Raw genomic sequence first — 18,454 nt, forward strand, 5'->3', positions numbered from 1 at the left:
CCCGCTGTCTAACGGCCTCGGCGGCTTGTTCAGGACACTTTTGGGAGGTAAATTCGTAAATTCCGGCCGGAGTCCCCCGCAGGCTGGACGCCGCTTTTCTTTCAAACTTTCCCATTTCTCCCCTCCCGGTAGGAAACAGAGGAGCTGATCCAAGTTCAAAGCTAGATCGCCGTCCTTCCACCCCCCTCCCCATAAGTGCTTTATTTCTCTCCAAACAGGAAAAAAGCCTCCTTTTCTCTCCCCCCCCAACCAATGTCACGGGGGTGAGAAGGAGAGGAAGGGGGTGGCGGGAGTGGGGGGAGAAGAGGAGCCAAGAAAGAAACCTGCCGTCCCTTTCATCGGCCATTGGCCGGAGTACAGCCTTTAAAGCTCATTCTTTGCGAGGGAAGAAAGCGGCCAGCAGTCAAAATCCATTCGGGAAGTGGGTTAGCAGGGCGAAGGAAGGAGAGAAGGGATTTGATTCCTCCTCAGCCAGAGTAGGTTTCTTGGGGGGCCCGGCCTACAGCCTGCTAGATACGTGACCGGTCTGTCACCATCGCCACCAGCTCTTGGGGAAACATGGCCCCCGGTCTGTAAGTTTCCTTCCACGCTTGTGCCTTTTTTTTCTTTTTTTCTTTCTCCAAGCCTAGAAGGAAGGAAAGGCAGCTTCGCTCAGTGTCGCTCGCTGTCTTCGTTATTTTGCAATGATCTGCTGCTTCTGAGCTACCGTCCCCCTGCAAATTGCATCTGGGGCTGTGGGGTGGGGAACTCCACTGTATCCGTTTATCTCTAGTGCTGCGCCTTTGCTGCCTGGGTCCCCTTGATGGAGCTTATTTAGCTGTAACTTGGGTTCCCTTTGACCCGAGGAAAGGGCTGTCTGTGTGTAGGTGACTGTATAAGAATTATATTTGCAAAGGAAAGCTTGCTTCCACACAAATCCCATTGACTTCAGCTCCCCCAGCTCCCCCACCCAAAATGCGTCTAGAATCCAACCTCCCCGTGTAGCCCGATGCTATACACGTTTACTTCGGAGGTCCCACTGTGCTCAGTCAAATTTACTGGCAAAATTATGCACCTCTGATTCAGCCTGAATCGAAAATACTTTCGTGCGAAGTCAATGGGATTTACTCCCAAGCAAACATGCAGAAGCCAACCAAGCACATTGAGTTCTGAAACTGCATGCACACTGACTTAGGAGTTAATATGCAAATAATTTAGCATCTTACTCTCGAGTAAGTATGCATAGGGTCAGGTTGTTCTGTCCCTTGATTTCAAGCTATGGATGGTTTTTCACTCCTATAGGAATCAAATTTTGGCTGGATCTGATCCGATATGGTTGTTAGGCTTCTATGCTTCCTTTACTTCTTACTGAAATCAGTCAGATTTGCTTCTTGGCAAATATGGTGCTGGCTTCTGGTGGTGTTGTTGCTGTTGTTGCTAAATTGTCCAAGACAGAAATGTGTGCAGAAGAGGTGTCTGATTTCTCCTGTAAAATCCAAATCTTAACAGAGAAATCCGGTGAAGGCCCGGCCTCCTCTGCTTCACCCAAAAAGACTGGGAGGTGGACAAGCTCTCTTTGGTGGCTCCTCGCTTGTCCACGATTGTTGTCTGTATCACAGACACTCGTAAATTCAACAGGCTCATCAACAGGATATTAAGTTGCAGGTCACCTTTGATATCCCCTAGCTCAGCCACTTCTAGGCCATTCGACCTCTGACCTCTGAAGACGGCATGTGCTGTGGGAGAGGGAAGAGCAGGGGGCAGAGAGCCTCCTTCTGTAAAGGACATGTTGAAATAAGTTTTCTTTTTTCTTTGTAAACGCTTTGTCAGGTTTTAGTCTACAAGAAGCCAAATATACAAGCAAAGTGGGAAGTCAATGAAAGTCTCAGCCAAAGTTGTAACTTTTAAATGCCTGGGGGTTTTTTGTTTTTTTTTAACCCAGACTCACTACAACGCCTAGGGTGTCCACAGAGAAATACAGCGAAATGCCCTCCCACTATTAAAATTTATTGTTCTCCGCCTTGGCCGGCAGTTTCAGTGTTATGCAGCAGCGGTGGGTTTTGGGGAGAGAGGAGTCTCAAGGAAGATAAGGCCTGCTTTGTGTTGGTTTTGCTAAGACCCGCATAATCCGCAAGACAAACCTTTCTGCCTGGTGTGTGTGTGTGTTTTAACCGCGGGCCACGATCCCGGCAAAAGTAGCCATTCATTTCAATGGGAGCGAGTTGAATTAGTGCTGAACTCCGCCTTTGAAATAGAAGACGTGGAATGAATGCTCCATTTTGGCAAAATCGAGCTTAGGGAGTTCTTTGTTGTTGTTTTTGTTTGCTTGCCTTTTGGTCGCTAGTTTTGGATTTATTATTTTCATATATATTTTTAAAGGACGCTTCACTGAGGACTTTGCTCCATTTACCTTGCCCTATCCTTTTTCGGCTCCTCTTCATTTCAATAGGAGGCTGCTGCTGCGGGTTAGGGGAAGCAGAGCAAGTTCTCCGTAAGTAAAGCGCTCTCCTTTCCCGCTCTCGAGCGAATATGTAATACACTTTCTGCTGTCATTCATAAATAACGGGGCCATATGGGAACCATATTGCTTATACAAGGCCAGCCGTCAAAGTGTCACCGTTTGATTTATCGGAACAGCTTCTTCCAATCGTTGACCGTGGGGGGAAAAATAGAGGGAACCGGAAGGATGCGCCTATATAGGCTTATAGATACACATGTGTATCCGCACACACGTATTGAATTTCTCCCGCGTTTCCCCTCCTAAAAGTAGATGTGCACACTACGCATTATTTTAAAAGGGGGGAGGGAGGAATTATGGGATATCGAGACTATCATAAATAGCATTATCAACTCATCAATGGCCCTCCTGTACCCCCTTGAGCGTGACAGCTTTGTTTCGGTTGTCTAAGGCTGCAGTCCTTTAGGCACTTGCCGATGATGAGCAAGACCCACTGAATAGAGGGGGAATTATTTCGCAGTAAACGTGCAGTTGTTGCTCTATGATCGCACCAGCTTTATAATGCACTTTTTAAAAAAGTGATTAAAAGCTGATCAATATGGCGCAGTTCCTTCCAGTAGCTGATAATGATGGCACTGCAGTTTGGCTGCTAATTTTGGAAGATGCAGTTTGAGGAATCTCAGCTTTTAGTCTCCCACTTTATCTCCCTTTACCTTATAGTAAGCCCCGTTGAACTCCATTCCACCCGTCGTGTGTAGATGGTTGTGTAGGACTGTTAACTGGCTAAGTCCACCATGCCAGTGCAACTTAGTCCAGGCAAACGTGCATAGGAGTTGTGCTGCTCAAGGATCTTCTAAAATAGTTTCCAAACCGAGCAAGCTTTCAAGCACATTTACACAGAATTAAATTCCATCGGGTTCAGTGGAAGTTATGGTATGTTTACAAACGTTTGCAGTCTCAGTGTTGTAATTTCCCCAGCCAAAGGAAAAATCGTTATTAATCAAATAACATAGAAACAGAAAACCACTAACGTACTGGGGACCTACAGGAAGGGCAAAAGTCAATGGTCCAGCCTCCAACATCTCGCCATGGCAGGGCTCCGAAAGACTCCCTACCTGAATCCCTGGAGAGCACCTGCTGGTTAGTGTTTTAGGCAATATCGAGTTCCATGAACTGATTATCTGACCCGGTGTAAGGCAACTTCTTCTGTTTAAGTTGGTGTGCTTGTGATTTCTCTAAAAGCCTTCGCATTTCTATACTCCGTAAAATGTCCTCAGATCTCTGGTTCCATGTCAGCATTCGGAGGCAAGGTTGGGGGACAAAAGGAAAGGAGCGAGATGACGTTCCTCAGGAGTAAATCGTGCAGATGGTTGATATCTGTAATAGGACATTTTATATATACATATAGCAACTATCAGAAATACTTATTATATGCCCTCTTTTAGATCATCCCACTTCCCAAGTATGTAAGGAAGATCACAAGCCCATGCCTGTTTACTTGTGAGTCTCGAGGGTTTAAATGGGGTTTACTTCTAAGTAAGTGCATACAGGATTGCAGCCTTGATCTTGAAACTTGGCTGTGTATGCCCGCCAAACTAAAGCAGGACATTCCCCACAACATATATGGGTCATTTTAGTATGCAATCCTACACCCATTTACCTGGGAGTAAGCCCCATTGAACGGAATATCACGTCCTTCTGAGCAGAGTTGTGGACATGTATAGGCTTGCACTCTTGTTGGTGATGTTGCTTTTTTTTATTTAACAAAATTCACACACCACCTGGTTGTAACAGGACCTCTAAGCGGTTTCCAAAAAATAAAAAGAACACTAAAATTGTCGATAATAGACATGTTAGAGTCATTTGTTTGGTGTGGATCTGTGCACTGGCGGAGGAAGAGGAGTGCCACTGGATCTGTGGAGCCCCTCTTTAGCAAGGCAGAACAAGTCACCAGCACTTCTCTGGCACTCGAAACAACAAGCTATGTTTTGCCAGGCTAGGCACAAATATGCAATGGCAAGAGGCACAAACAGCAATTGTGTATGTGTGGAGGGGGTGAAGGGGTGTGGGTGTTGTAAGCAAACCACTTAATATGTCACAGGGAGAGAGGGGGTTCATTGAAAGGAGACCACTCTCCCCCACCCTTTAAAATGATTTGTTTCCAAGGTAGTTTAATCGATCTAGGAATTGAACAACATATTTGGGCAGTTTTGCTTTCGTGTGCCAGTAAATTTTCATATGAAAAAACGCATTCCTTTGGCAAGTTGCTTATCATCCACTTTCCCGTGGAAATCACTTCTGAGAAAAAACCACTCGCATATCAGGCTGGGCCCCGAGCCCCCACTTCTGAGCAACGCAGAAGGGCCCGCGGGCCCTGTAGGAAGGCCTTGAACTAGTCCCTCGACGAGGCAAGAGCCCTACTGAAGAAGGAACGCTTTTAACCCGTTCCTGCCTCCTCTCCAATGGTGCCCTCTCCTCCACCTCCTTCTGCTGCTATTCTCCAGAGCGCTTTGTGCAAGTGCTTGGGCCTGTCGCCGAAAGCCAGCTTGGCAGTCACCAGGCACACCTGACAGGCCGGGTCATGTTAAGTGGAAGAGGTGGAGGGAGGGAAGGAGAGAGAGCCTGCGTTCAGGGGAACAGAAGAACCGAACAACCAGAGTAGTTAGACAAGCCACGAAGAGTCCGTGACTCAGCTCCCTAAGTGTATTACTGGTTTCATTTAGGGATGTTGGATAGCTGGGGAGAGGGGGGGGGGTGTCCAGCTTTTCCTTTACGGCATGCCTGCGCGCAGCGCGATCACGGACGGGGCGGTGGTGGTGGTGGATGAAAGGAGAGAGGATCCAAGTGCAGCCAGCAGACTCCGAGGGTGCTGGCGGGGGAGGAAAATGGGTGGCACCCTCCCCTCCAGCTACCCTCGACGAGACCTGCCTTTCCTAAACAAAGCTGTGCTGGCTTCCATGAACGCTACGTATAAGTAAGTACAACGCAGAGCTGACCTCTGCGTCGTCTCGTGGGTAGGAATCCAAGGCGCGCGTCCCGAGGAGAATCCGCGCCTGTAACAGGACTTCATCAGAACAGCTTAGCAGGTTTGGCGGAAGTTAAGTCCAAACCTATACAACAGGACTTACTCCCGTGCAAGTGTGCGCGCAGGATTTTTCAGTGGTGTATGTGTCTGTGTTTGTTTTGTCTGCCTGAAGAATCCCGTGCCTCTACTGCCTGCACGGCTGTTTTTCTTTTTTCTTTTTTAAAAAAGATCATCTTGAGAAGAGCTGTTAATTGCTCTCTCGTTTTAATTGTTCCCCAGAAGGCATTTTCCCTCTTCTGGAATATCGTCCCCCCTCCCGCTAAATATCAATAACATGTGTGCACTAAAGACAACTACTTGCAAATAGGCTTCGTGATCATTAGCATATATTTGCATAATGCCGCCGTCAAACAAATGCCGTAAGCAGCAAGCAAACAAAAACACGAACTCTGGAGAGCTGATTTGCTAAACGTGCCGTGGACTGAAATTAATAAAGAAAGAAAAGGAAAGGAAAGAAAAGAAGGGAAGTAAGGAAGCGGGGGAGGAAGGGGGGACAGCAAAAAACAAACAAAAAAAAAAACAAAAAAAAAACGTGGGGAGAAGACATTCCAGATTTAATAGATTGACGGTTTAAAATCAAATAGTATGTTTGTTGGCTTACTTGGAATAGCATCCATTTCGGAATTACGGTGCACATCTCTGCCTTGACCAGGAAGAGACTTATAGCAATCTTAAAATCTCTGGCATCTCTAGGAAGTACCAGGAGAGACCCCTGTCTGAAATCCTGGAGAGCCTGCCAGTCAGTGTAGGCAATACTGAGATAGACCAATGGCCTGGCTCGGTATAAGGCGGTGTCCGTTATTCAAAGGGCAAAATGGACCACAGTGCCCTTTCTATCTGTACGGAACATTTGCGGCACGACCCAGCCAGTGCAAATTGCTCATAAACCCCACTGGCTTCAATGGGAAGATTGCTGAACAAAGTGCTTAAGTTTTCCTGGACCGTGCCTCTTGTTTGTAACGTATACGGTTTCTCCCGTGCGTGCCCTCGCAGTGCAGTTGACGGTATGCAAATTTCATGCAAGAATCAGCATGCTTCTTCAGAAGTTGCCTTATCGCAAAGATAACCCTTTCACTGATAGCAGTTGGGGAAAATCATAGGTTTGAATAAATCTGCCTGCAAGTCCACTACAACCTGATGTGTACTTTCACTATATACCGGTAACCCACGATTAAAAAGCCTTATTCGCTACCAGCCATCCATGTTTGTCTGTCCACCCAGCCATCTCTCCGCTGTTTATAGTCCCCACAAACAAGGGAATTGATCAGCGACATATATTTGAATTAAGACGCACTAAATCGATGACAGATCCATATCACGCTGCGTTTAACAAGAGTTGTACACGGAGGCCAGGACATAACTTCCAAACTATTATTCAAGTTTGGAACGCCCCCTCCCCGCGCCCCGTTTAAGCCATTACATTTCGGAAATTCAATTATAACTCAATATATTTTTCATACTTAAAAAAAACAAGAAATCCCTGTTTCGAAAGAAGTTTGCATTTCATTCGAAAACTATCAGGCAACCCAGCCCCCTCTTTTTTAAGAGTAGCCTTCCCCCCAAAAAATAAATTGATGAGCAATCTTCAAAATGAGATTTGGAAACACGTTGATGCCCTGCGGAGCCGGCTTTGGGGCAAAATAATAATAATAGTGAATTGCATCACTCCGGTATGCTTAAGTGTTTGAACTTTGTACGGTGCCTGTAAAGCAGCAATCCTATACACACTTACTAGGGAGTAAGACCCATTGGAGCCAATGGGTCTTGCTTCAGAGAAAACAGGCGCGAGGTTGCACGAGGCGAAAAGAGGACGTGAAGCTCGCATGTTAATAGTTGGGTTGCAAGATCTCTTTATTGAAGCCCCTGAAATGAATGTATCAAATGCCTGACCGCCTGCGCTAACTCGGCGACCTAAAGGCTAGTTGGACCTAAAGGCTAGTTGGCGATTTCACGTGGTCTCTAACAGAAAGATTTTCTCCCTCTCTCATATTGTTCATCTCTCTCTTTCTCCTTTAACTTAAAAACGGGGCATGAGTCTGATTGCATGTATTCCGAGGGCTGGAATTGGCTCACCTCCTCTCCGCCTGTTTCAAATTAGGCGCAGAACTACTGGAAAGACGCGTTGCCAAAAAGTCAGCCTTTACCATGCAGTGCGGCGTGTTGAACCAAGTGCTAGCGCCGCCCCAAGAGCTTTTCAGTGCTATTTCAGGCGCTGCTACTTTGCATTATGGAAATGCTACTGCCTATTTCTGTTCCAGGACTTGCTCCCGCTGCGGCGACTAAGTTTTGTTCAGCGTGCCGGTCGCGAAAAGAAGGAAGGCGACGTCCCTCCTCCTTTATTTACAGAGCTAAAAGCTCAGTCCCACCCACACCCCGCTCTTCTGGCGCATTTGATTCTATTTTTTTTTAAAGGAAATGTGCAGCTGTTTGCTGCTCCATTCGTAAATTCACTTAATTTGTAATAGGTCTCCCAACTTTTCAACAGACTCCACACATCTATTTAAATTAATTGACTTGTACCAAAGGAGGAGGGGTGGGGAAAACGCACGGATTCGGATCGGGGCGCCAACCTCTACCCCTGCTCCGGTTCGATCCGCAAGCGTACATTTCTCAGCATCCTACAGACCACATCGGCATCCTCGCAGGAAACGTCCACGCGAAATTTTCCCCGAGGACTGTACACCTGTTCCTCAATTAAGTCTCAGCAGCTCAAAGGCAGGCTTTCCTCCCAGAGCGCTGGCGTGCAGGAGCGTACACGGGGACCTAGGGTTTTCCTGTGTAAACAGAACGGAAAGTTCAGGAAAACGGTGGAGGCGGGAGTGTTGGAAGGAGAGAGAAGAATCGTACAAAAGTAAGGATGGCGCGGCGCATCCTGAGGATTCATTCTATCAGCCACGTTTTTAAAAAGAGCACGAACTGACTGATCTATTTTTAGGCTTCATTGAGATGGAGAAACGGATCTGACGTCTCCTGCGAGACTCAGCCGTTTAAGATGAACACCCCCCACCCCGTCCTCAAAACTAATTCTTTTTACACCAGCTTATGGGAGCAGTTAGATTGTTCCATTATTTAGGGAAAAGAATCGTTGTAGTTCTTTCTACACAGTCACGAAGAAACTCTCATGAAGCATTTGTTGCGTATCTTGACTACTGCAGTCGTGTCTCGGTGTTTAAGGCAACAACTTATTTTCACATCTATTCTGAAGCCAGTAACTGCACCAAAATATCTCCTTCCAGTCAGCGCTTCGGTCCTAAGCACATGTGCTTGAGAGGAAACGTCAAGGAAAGCAACGGGACTTTCATATGCGCTTGTATATGAATTACACAGCTCCCCCTCCACTTGTTGACTTCGAATTTATTTGTGCGATTTACTTCCATACAATTCATTTAGAGTGCATTTATTTTAGGACGTTTAGGACGCTCGCCTTGCATACTGAGTCTACCTATAAATAGTTCCAAACAAGTTAAAACGAGCTTACAGTCTCGTGGGTGCCATCACAGCCCTAGGCTACAAGTCCTAAACATAGACACATAGAATCATAGCGTTGTAAGGGACCCACAGGGTCATCTAGTCCAACCCTCGGCAATACAGGAATGTCAACTCGATTATACATGGCAGATGGCTATCCAACCTCTGCTTAAAACCCCAAGTGCCTTATGTCGTTCTCACCGAGGTGTAAAGTATGCCATTACCAATTATCATGGATTGTTGTACCAAGGATCCTTTTTCACACGAGCAAATGCCCTCCCAATGTGTTTTTAAGTTCGGGCGCAAACGCTCTTTAAAACTTGCAACTGATGTGCCCGCAAGAACAACGTTATGCCGACTCGCCACTAGGCAGTGGAAGCTTCGTTTCGCAAAGCTGTTTCAGGCTGGGGCAAAAAGTTGCGGCAGCTCCTCACTGAATAATTCACTCAATCTCAGTGTCGTGGGTTCGAGTCCCACGTTGGGCAAGATTCCTACGTTTCAGGGGGATGGACTAGATGACCCTGGGGTACCTTCCAATTCTACACTTCTATCCCAGGTAACTGGGAAGCAGCAACTCTTCTTTGCGCGCCTGGAGGGAGATCCGGGCTGCCTTCCCTGACAGTGTCCAAGCAAGCGTGCCGCCGCGTGTTTCCCCCTGGCACGCCGCTCGCTTGGCACTCCCTCTGTGGCTGGGCGCTAACTTTTTCCCTTCTTCCTTCCTTTCTGCAAGTGCAACTTTTTTTGGGGGGGGGGGGGAGAAACGCGCGCGAGAGCGAGAAAAGGGGCGGCGGGGGGGTGGGGAGAGCGGGCGAGAGCGCGAAAGCAGACAAGAGCGCGAGGGCGGTTCCCCGCTGAGCGCCCGGCCTGAATGGGAGCCAATCGCGCTGGCCTGGCCTCTGCCAATCACCGGCCTCCCTCCAATCCCACCCGCGCACATTTCCAAACTCTGGTTCCCAACCGCGCCGCTCAAATGTGCCGAGCGCTCTGCCAATCGCTGGAGGCCAGAGCGGGGAGAGGATGGCAGCAGCAGCCGAGTTGGGAAACGGAGCAGACAAAAGAAGTTAAAGAGCCGCTTAATCGTTCCATGTTTGGCAAGGCGGCGGCGCTAGCCACGGCGGCAGCAACAGCCTCGGCGGCGTCGGCAGGCAGGGGGAGGAAGGCCACCGCCCCCTCGGGGCCGGCCCAGGCGACCCCCTCGCGCCTGGATGGGCCCCGGGGCTGCGGCGCCATGGAGCCCGCGCTGAGTTGCAAGAGAAGCCCCAGCCTGCGCTTGGCCGACCTGGCCGCATTGCATGGCGGCGTCGGAGGAGGAGGCAGCAGCGCCACCAGCGGTGGCGGCTTCCAGCCCTTGCACCCGGGGGACTTGGGCTCCTCGGACCCGGCTGCCGCAGCCCCCTTCGGGCCGGAGCACGTGGCGTCGGGGGCGCTCAAGTTGAGCCCGGCCGGCGCCGAGGCCGCGTTCGCCTCGTCGTCGCAGGCGGGCGTCGTTGGAGCGGGCGCCAACGGCGCGGCCGGCAGTGCCTCGTACGCGGCGCCGCGGCGGGCCGAGCGGCCTCTGCAGCAGCACCCGGCCAGCTCGCCCATGTTCATCTCGTCGGCGGGCACCTACGGCGCCGGCGGTGAGCAGCCTCACGCCGCCGCCTTCCCGGGGCTGCACGACCACCCGGCGGGGCCGTCCGGAGGCCACCACCCGCTCAACGGGCAGATGCGTCTGGGGTTGGCCGTGGCTGCGGCTGCCGCGGCGGCTGCCGAGTTTTACGGGCGCGTGGAGCCCTTCCGCCCTTCGTCCGTGGCTGCTGCCGCCGCCGCCGCCTCCGAAGCGTCCTACGGCGCCGCGCCGCAAGGCTACCCGGTCAACTTGGCGGCGGCCGTCCTGCAACAGGCGCCAGCGCCTCCCGCACATGCGCACCACGCGCCTCCACACCATCACCACCCTGCCGGCGCCTCCTCCGCCGCCGCAGCTTTCCTGCGCTACATGCGGCAGCCCATCAAACAAGAGCTGATCTGCAAGTGGATCGAGGCCGAGGCGGCCGCGCCGCCCTGCTCGCAGACCTACAGCACCATGCACGAGCTGGTCAATCACGTCACGGTGGAGCACGTCGGCGGGCCCGAGCAGAGCAGCCACGTGTGCTTCTGGGAGGAGTGTCCCCGCGAAGGGAAGCCCTTCAAAGCCAAGTACAAGCTCATCAACCACATCCGCGTGCACACTGGGGAGAAGCCGTTCCCGTGCCCCTTCCCCGGCTGTGGAAAGGTCTTCGCGCGCTCCGAGAACCTCAAGATCCACAAAAGGACGCACACAGGTGGGTGGCACGACAGGAGCGCGCGCCTTTCTCTGGCCGCGTCTCCGGCGCGCGGTTCTAGGTTCTTTTCCCCCTCCTTCCTTCCTTCCTCTATCTCCTACGTACCCACAGACGTGTGACGTTTGTCATGAATAAGTAATTTCACCAGCTCTTTTGGGCTGCAGCGGGAGAGAGAGTCTTCCTTGATATACAGTATCTGCATTGTCTGTGTATGCGTGGTTTGGGAATTGCTCGCTGGTCTTCTGCTTTGTGCCCGCTGCGGTTTTTGTGAGAGCTAGGAAGGGTTCCCAGCGCCACAGAATTCCTCAGCATGCAAACTAAGAGCGCTGTGGATAGCTAGGAGCTCCCACGAAAGCGGGAAGAACGGAGGAGTCACACGAAAGCCTGTGGTGTGCCCAGCAGGAGTGCCAGTTTGGCCCCACGACCGTGGGTGCCCCATGCTGTGGGTGCAATGCAGCGTACATGGTCCTGGCGACGAAATTTGTGGGTGCCAGGCCAAGCCCCTTCATGGTGAATTTCGTGGGTGCTCGGGCACCAGGGGCCCAGGGAGCCGGCACCTATGGTGGCCAGTACTCCTCCTCTTAGGAAGTGGAAAGAAAGGACAACCCCCAAACTATATTCTGGTCAATTCACTTTTCAAAGTTTCTCCTATGGTTTTATTTGTTCGCTTTTTTTTCTTTTTTACATATGAAGGAGAGAATCAGGGGATTTCATCATGCTGTCTCTCAAGAGGGGGTACTTTTCAAATGAGACCACCAATATTTTACTTTCCCTGGGGGGAGTAACTGCACGTTTCTCTCCCTTAGTTGTTTCTGGAGAAGTGATAGGCAAGGGTTTTTAAAAGATAAGTTGTTGGTTTAAAGGTGTGTTTCGATGGAAGGAGCGCTGCTATAGCGATTCGCAATATTGCCTTTGAGAACAAATAGGAAGGGAAGGCGACGCGGGTGTGCCTTTGTGCGTGTCTCCGCCAGACGAGTCGTTTCAATGAAGTTCCGTTTATGGCGCTGTATCTTTTACAGCTTGGTTTTGATTTGCCCCTGGCCTTTTGGCTTCACTTAAAAGGCGGTTGGGATTTATAGTTGCGTGTAGACAGATATTATCCACCGGAGGCTGCTTATAGGGAAGGGGGGGGCAAGGGCCGGAGGGAGCTCCACCTAATTGTTTTCATGATTTATTGTGTGTTGTTGCAAAAAGAAAAGAAAAGGGGGTAGCGAGGCGGACAAGGTGCAACGCGCTGTTCAAACTCCCATGCAAATAACCCCTGGTGGCAAAAGCAATCGATTTTTAGATGGTGAATTCGCAGGGTTGTGCCCATCTGTGCGAGCCCTGAACACCCCCCTCCCACGCAGCCCCATGGAGCGAGGAGTAGAGTGTGTGTGGATCTGCCCTGTCCTGCAAGCGAAGAGGAGCGCGGTGCTTTTAGGCCTTGGAGGCCTAGTCTGCTCCTGAAGGGCCTTACTGGGAGTTTTGCAGCCTCTCCTAACGAAGATGTTTGCAACTTGCAAGGCAGCACTGATTCGCCTGCAGTGGTGGTAGGGTAGCTGCTCCCGCACGGGGAAAACCCTGCTGGTGCTCTGGGAGGAGGGACAAGACGAAAGCCTCGCGAGGGCTTTCCAGCTCGTCCTTCCATTCACACAGCTCCTTTTCCAGCTGAAGAACTCCGATGCCCGGCTCATTTCGCCCTCGCCCGCTTGAGGCTGCCCACACAGTGCCCTTGCTACTGCCGCTGGAAAGAAAATCCGAGTCTGATTCCTTCGGGCCGAGGCTCTTGCAGGTGGGGGAATAGCTGGAGCCCCGCCGCCCCTCTTGACCGGTGCCCGTCGGTCGGGTAGGGTAGGGTTGGGATCCGAAGCCGGCCCGATCCCCACCGCCTGCTGCAGACAAAAGACCCACGACTGAAGATCCGGAGGGGCCCCCTCGGGCAGGCACCGAGGAGCGCCGCAGAAAGCTGCTCGGTGTTTTTTCTGCAGCAGTATTGCGAGGTCACACGGTTGCAAAACACTTCTGGACGGTTTGCAAGATCCGGGCCCGGAAGGGAACTCTTTCCACGGCCACGTGCTGGCACGGAAGCCCTGGCCAGAGAACTCGAGTTAACTGTAGCATAAGCAGCTCCATTGCCCGAACAGTCCCACTTTCCCCTCTTGCGGGCGAGGGCAAAACGATTCCCCGGAAGCAGAGGAGTGCGGCTTCAGGCGCCCTTTTCTTCTCTCCAGGAGGTTCCCCTTGCCCAATCGAGGGGGCCCTGATTCCCAGGCCCAGGAGGAAAAATCCTCCGCCTCCCGCTTCATTTGGCGCAGCCGAACAGGAGTTTAAGACGCTCCGGAGCAACCTCGGCATTTCTGTGCGTAATTTTGCAATCTCGCGTCCTCCTCCGTTTCTTCTCGCTCTCCTACAGGCTTCTCCCTTAAGACCGAAATAAGTTCGTGTTAACGTAGGAAATCTGAAGTGTGAGCCGGAGTTTCAAGATCCTTTAAATAAAATGTTTGGGTTTAAGAAGCAAATGAGTTTTCCTCTCCCCTTTTTATTTGTTCTGTTTGGTTGAGAACGAGTTGAGCTCCCAATGGTGGTGGGGGGAAATCGCCCTGCACTTTGCTTGCGTGTGGTTGATTTTGTTTTTAAAGATAGCCGGCGGCTTGTCTCTTGATCGACGCCGCAAGTTGTTGCCTCCAGGAGCCCTGAACGGCCCGCGCAGTTTGTGGAAACGGGCCTCCGACCTCGCTTCGATTTAGTAGGTGGTGAAGTTTCCTTAATCGGCGCGGGAAAGGGAGCGAACAACCCTTTCCTCAGCGAGAACCGTTGCTTTTCGACTACTCATCTCTCATCTTAAAACCGAGATAATCTGCAAATGGTTAAACTCTGACGTGAACCTTTCGTCAGAGACAAGACCAAAATAAACACCAGGATGGCATGGGCATTTCGCTTCAGGATGTATGAGCATAGCAACCAGGGCATCCCTTGAAAGTCCGTCCTCTTTCCAAAAGAGAGAGTGCTGCTGGCCTTAATTAAATATATAAATATATATTAAAAAATAGAGTCAACCGAAGTTAAAAGCAGACAAATCTGGTTAGCAATTGCTGAAACACCTTCTAGATGGAGAAACGCACATGCAAACCCAATTGTGCCATATTTTGAAGAGCAAGAAATAAGACACATTTTCTGGCATCTTCTTTTAACTATGGATAGCTGTGACCACTTTCATTTTAAAAAAGAGAATGTGTCTTAGAAAAAGAGGACATATAGCAACCCTGAAATGCTTTCCTTAAATAAATAGCAAAACACCAACCTTCTGTCTCAGGATATTTCAGTTGAAAGGACAACACTGGGCTATGTTGACCTGAATGATCTAAAACACAGTTACATAACTGAGCCCAGTGGCCTTTCTTGCTGCCAAGTGAATAGGCTTGGTACTGAGGTTTGAACCTTTCACCTTTTTCATGTACACAGAATCTTTATCCCATTTTATAGCAACAGCATTTATTTGGAAATATTTTTGAGACTTCTGAAAGGCTGTATAATTTCTGTTCAATTGTCACATTGCACCAGATGTTTTCTGGTTGGAATACAGTAATGCATTTGTAATTGAAGTAGAATTGGTAAGTTGGGATCTGCCTATATTAACACAGGAATAGAAATGCCATAAATTAAACCTTCTGCCTTTCCCAAAATGGAGAAGATAGATGCTGTTTTCACCAGTAAAACAAAAAAGGTCGCAATCCTACATGTGCTTACCTGGAAGCCAAGTGGAACTATGCAGTATTTCTGAGTAAACATGCTCAAATTGAGTTGGATGAAAATACTGAATTACCTTGTTGACAAGGAAATACGTATTAATATTGGGGTGCAATCCTGATATCTTATTTGGGTGGCTATAAATAAAATTCATATTTTTGCATATTTTTGCCTCCATGTATGGATGGGATTTATTTTTTAAAACATCGCTTTTTGAAATAAAGTAACTCTAAACCCATGTCCATTTGCTGTGGCAGCAGGAATTATTTCTGCCTTTTTGCTTCCAGAACCTTGGAAAATAATTGTATACCTAGAATTGCATTACACCTTGGAGCCAGTGAGGCTTAAAGACATGCCAGAAGGAAAGGCCCTGAGGGTGGCTTTCACAACCACTTTTAAGATGCACATTAAACTTATTTAAACAGATTCACCATCTTATTTTGAAGCATAAACTAGTCCTAGGTAAAGAGATCTTCTTGGCCAGCTCACTGCTCATGGAGTGGGTAGCTTTCTCAATAATGAGCAAGCTGTAAAAAGCTAAGGATGTCAGAAAAGGGAGGGGAAGAGAGGGTCTGTTGACAATGGTTTAAAAAAAGGAAGAGAGAGAGAGGGAGAGCAATGTGTTTAAACAGGTGCTACTTTTATTTTAGAAAAAGGAGAATCTCCTCTTGCAAACCACAAGGGAAGGGATTAGGACAATATGGGTTTGTCTGGAGATAAAGTCATATCCATGTATGGACGTGTAAGCCCCTGCTTTAATCCATCATTTAAATTTTTCATTTGCAAGAGAAATATGGGCATGGAATAAGGAGAGACATTCCCATTGTCCTGGATATGTTTATCTGAATGTCATGATCACAGTTTAGAAAATATTATTTAACATTGTGGACTACATTTTTGAGCAAATGTAAACCTGCTCACTCTCTCTGTGTAATAATAATAATAATAATAATAATAATAATAATAATAATAATAATAGAAAAGTGGAGCTATTGGAGGGATGGAAAAGACTGGAGTCAAATTTATCTGCTGAGTCTTTTGTTTTGCAATCCTCTCTAGTCCTTGTCTCCTCTGTTCCTGTGTTTGGTTTGACATGTAAATTCAAAGTTTTGGGATTTCTTCCTTTCCTTTCACAAAGAGGTCCATTATGGATGTTTTTCTCTTTCAGGAGAGAAGCCTTTTAAATGCGAATTTGATGGCTGCGACAGGAAGTTTGCCAATAGCAGTGACAGAAAGAAACACTCTCATGTCCACACCAGTGACAAGCCATATTTCTGCAAAGTCAGAGGCTGTGACAAGTCTTACACACATCCGAGCTCTTTGCGCAAGCACATGAAGATCCATTGCAAATCCCCGCCGCCTTCTCCTACCCCAGGATCTCATGGCTACCAACCCACGGGGACACCACTGGGTGCCCCTCTGTCCCCTCTCCAGGACTCTGGCAGGGGCCGCCCTGTCAACCTTTCTCCTCAGGTGACCAATCTGAATGAATGGTATGTGTGCCAGGCCACTGGGGCCCCAAACCACCTCCATACACCATCCAGTAATGCCACATCTTCTGAGGAGGAAGAGAACGAGGAAGAGATTTATAGGAACTCTGAGACAAGAACTATTCATTAGAACTGGGAGGGAGACAGAACTTTAAAGATGGTACGACCATGCCATCTTGGAAATTTGGGCTATTTATTCAGTATTATGAAACCCTATGGTGTTTGTAACATGTAACTAATTTAATTAAGACATTGGACTTGTGTGTCTCTCTCTTTTTTAATTAAAAAGAATAATCTTTTTTAAAAAAACAAACCACCAAGCCGGAAACAGTAATCCATTGTGCATCTTCCCTACCCTACCCTATGTTTATGGAAGACACCAGAGGAGTTCGTCTTCGTGTTGCTTGATCTTCAGTGCCAGGTTGACAGTTCTGTGTGATAGTTTTCCCAAAACAAAAGCAAGAGGAATGTGGCTTATGAATGTAACTGGGCTTTCTTTGTGCCAGGAGTGGACTCCTTAAGCTTGTCCACCAATTTTTGAAAAGGCACATTCTTCAGTCTAGGCCTCTATCCCACAGCCATCACCTGTGAAACTGCCAACTGGTTTCTTGCATCCAAGTACTGTATATGTATGTGTACGATAATGTATAGGTACAGTTCACTGCCTCTGAAATCTTATGTCCTCAAGATCTCAAAACGGAATGCTGAAATGTAGACCTTGGGTTGCAGTTTGCATCGCACTAAAACCAATGTTGAAATTCACCATCGCAAGATTCAATGTGGCACCTTTATAGAGCAGTGCTAAATTTGCTTATATGGAAGACCAGTCCATTGTTTTAAATGGAACTCGCTTCCAAGTAAATATGCTGGGTGGGTGGGAGAGCAGTCACATTCCTAGTTGTGTAGGATTTCACAAATGCTATTGAGCAAGGGGGGGTTGGGTTTTGTTTGGTTTTATTTCTTTAGCCATCTGATCCTAAACATGCTTACTCAAAAGAAAGTTGCACTGAAGGGGCTTACTTCCAATAAGAATACTTAAGAACAGTACCGTTAGGCAGTACTTTATACATACTGGTGTGACTGTAAGTCCCTTTGAATTCAATAGGACTTCTGAATAGACCTACACATGATTGCACTGTTAATGTATCGATTATTTTAATTTTCCTTTCCTTTCCTTTTTTAAATGTCTTTCTAAGCTCTAACCCTGAAAGGGAAGGGAAATAAATCAGTTGCTATGATTATTGTTGTTTAACACATTCAAGGAATTGTGCTCTAAAGACATTTGTCCCACTGGTTTCAGTGTTACTCATTAGTACGTGTCTTAGCAGGACTCCTTAATGTTTCTTCCTTGTCATAGGAGTGTCGCTAAATGAGATCTATCTTTATATGCGATATAGCAGAGGCCATGAGTCTAAACACGCTTCCTTGCGAGCCAGTCACATTGAATCAGAGTAAATTGGATTTATGAGTAAGCATATTTGGGAATGAAGCCCAACCTATAGTGTTAGGTCAAAAGTGCTGTGAACTTCACAGCTGTTACTATGTCAAAGTCCCTGTTGAAAGAGTTATGATGCTAGAGTGACACATGACTTTCTGGAAGATACTATATTTTACTGATCCAGCTTAACACCCTTGCGTGCACAAAAGGTTTCATAAATTACTTCTCTCTATATATTTTTCAGCATCTGCGATCCTGTTTCTTATGCGGTGTGCCATTGACCAAACTGCACTGGGGAAAGCAAATTGTCATAAATGTAAAAATGGAGGGAGGGGGATGCTGAGTAGGTTACCTTTGGCCAAGCTGCCAAGCTATTATAGTCAGGTCATGGAATGCTGACAATTTCTGATGCAGTTGGTACGACATATTTCATGTGTAAAATGCTGGTTCATCATAAAACACCCTACAGATAATCTAAAGAGCACTAATTTATCCTCTGAGACCACT

General features: G+C 48.2%; 2 protein-coding genes across 2 annotated transcripts; both read left to right on the plus strand.

The window, feature by feature from the left end:
- Positions 1–9,838: 9,838 nt before the first annotated feature.
- On the plus strand, positions 9,839–10,512 carry ZIC5 (Zic family member 5; the record flags this gene model as incomplete). Its single annotated transcript, XM_033146398.1, has 1 exon — positions 9,839–10,512. A coding segment is annotated over exon 1 (654 nt), but the record flags the coding sequence as incomplete, so codon positions are not given.
- On the plus strand, positions 10,489–16,826 carry LOC117046067 (zinc finger protein ZIC 5-like). The gene is made up of 2 exons (XM_033147818.1): positions 10,489–11,290; positions 16,188–16,826. The coding sequence occupies exons 1-2, from the start codon at positions 10,573–10,575 to the stop codon at positions 16,637–16,639; spliced, it is 1,170 nt and encodes a 389-aa protein (XP_033003709.1). The 5' UTR covers positions 10,489–10,572; the 3' UTR covers positions 16,640–16,826.
- The last annotated feature ends 1,628 nt before the right edge of the window (positions 16,827–18,454 follow it).

This window comes from Lacerta agilis, chromosome 4 (genome assembly GCF_009819535.1).
Source record: "Lacerta agilis isolate rLacAgi1 chromosome 4, rLacAgi1.pri, whole genome shotgun sequence".
Classification (NCBI taxonomy): Eukaryota; Metazoa; Chordata; class Lepidosauria; order Squamata; family Lacertidae; genus Lacerta; species Lacerta agilis.

Coding starts and splice junctions, on each gene's coding strand:
- LOC117046067 (XM_033147818.1), top strand. CDS start 10,573: ATGTTCATCTCGTCGGCGGGCACCTACGGCGCCGGCGGTGAGCAGCCT. Junction 11,291..16,187: donor CCACAAAAGGACGCACACAG/GTGGGTGGCACG, acceptor TTTCTCTTTCAG/GAGAGAAGCCTTTTAAATGC.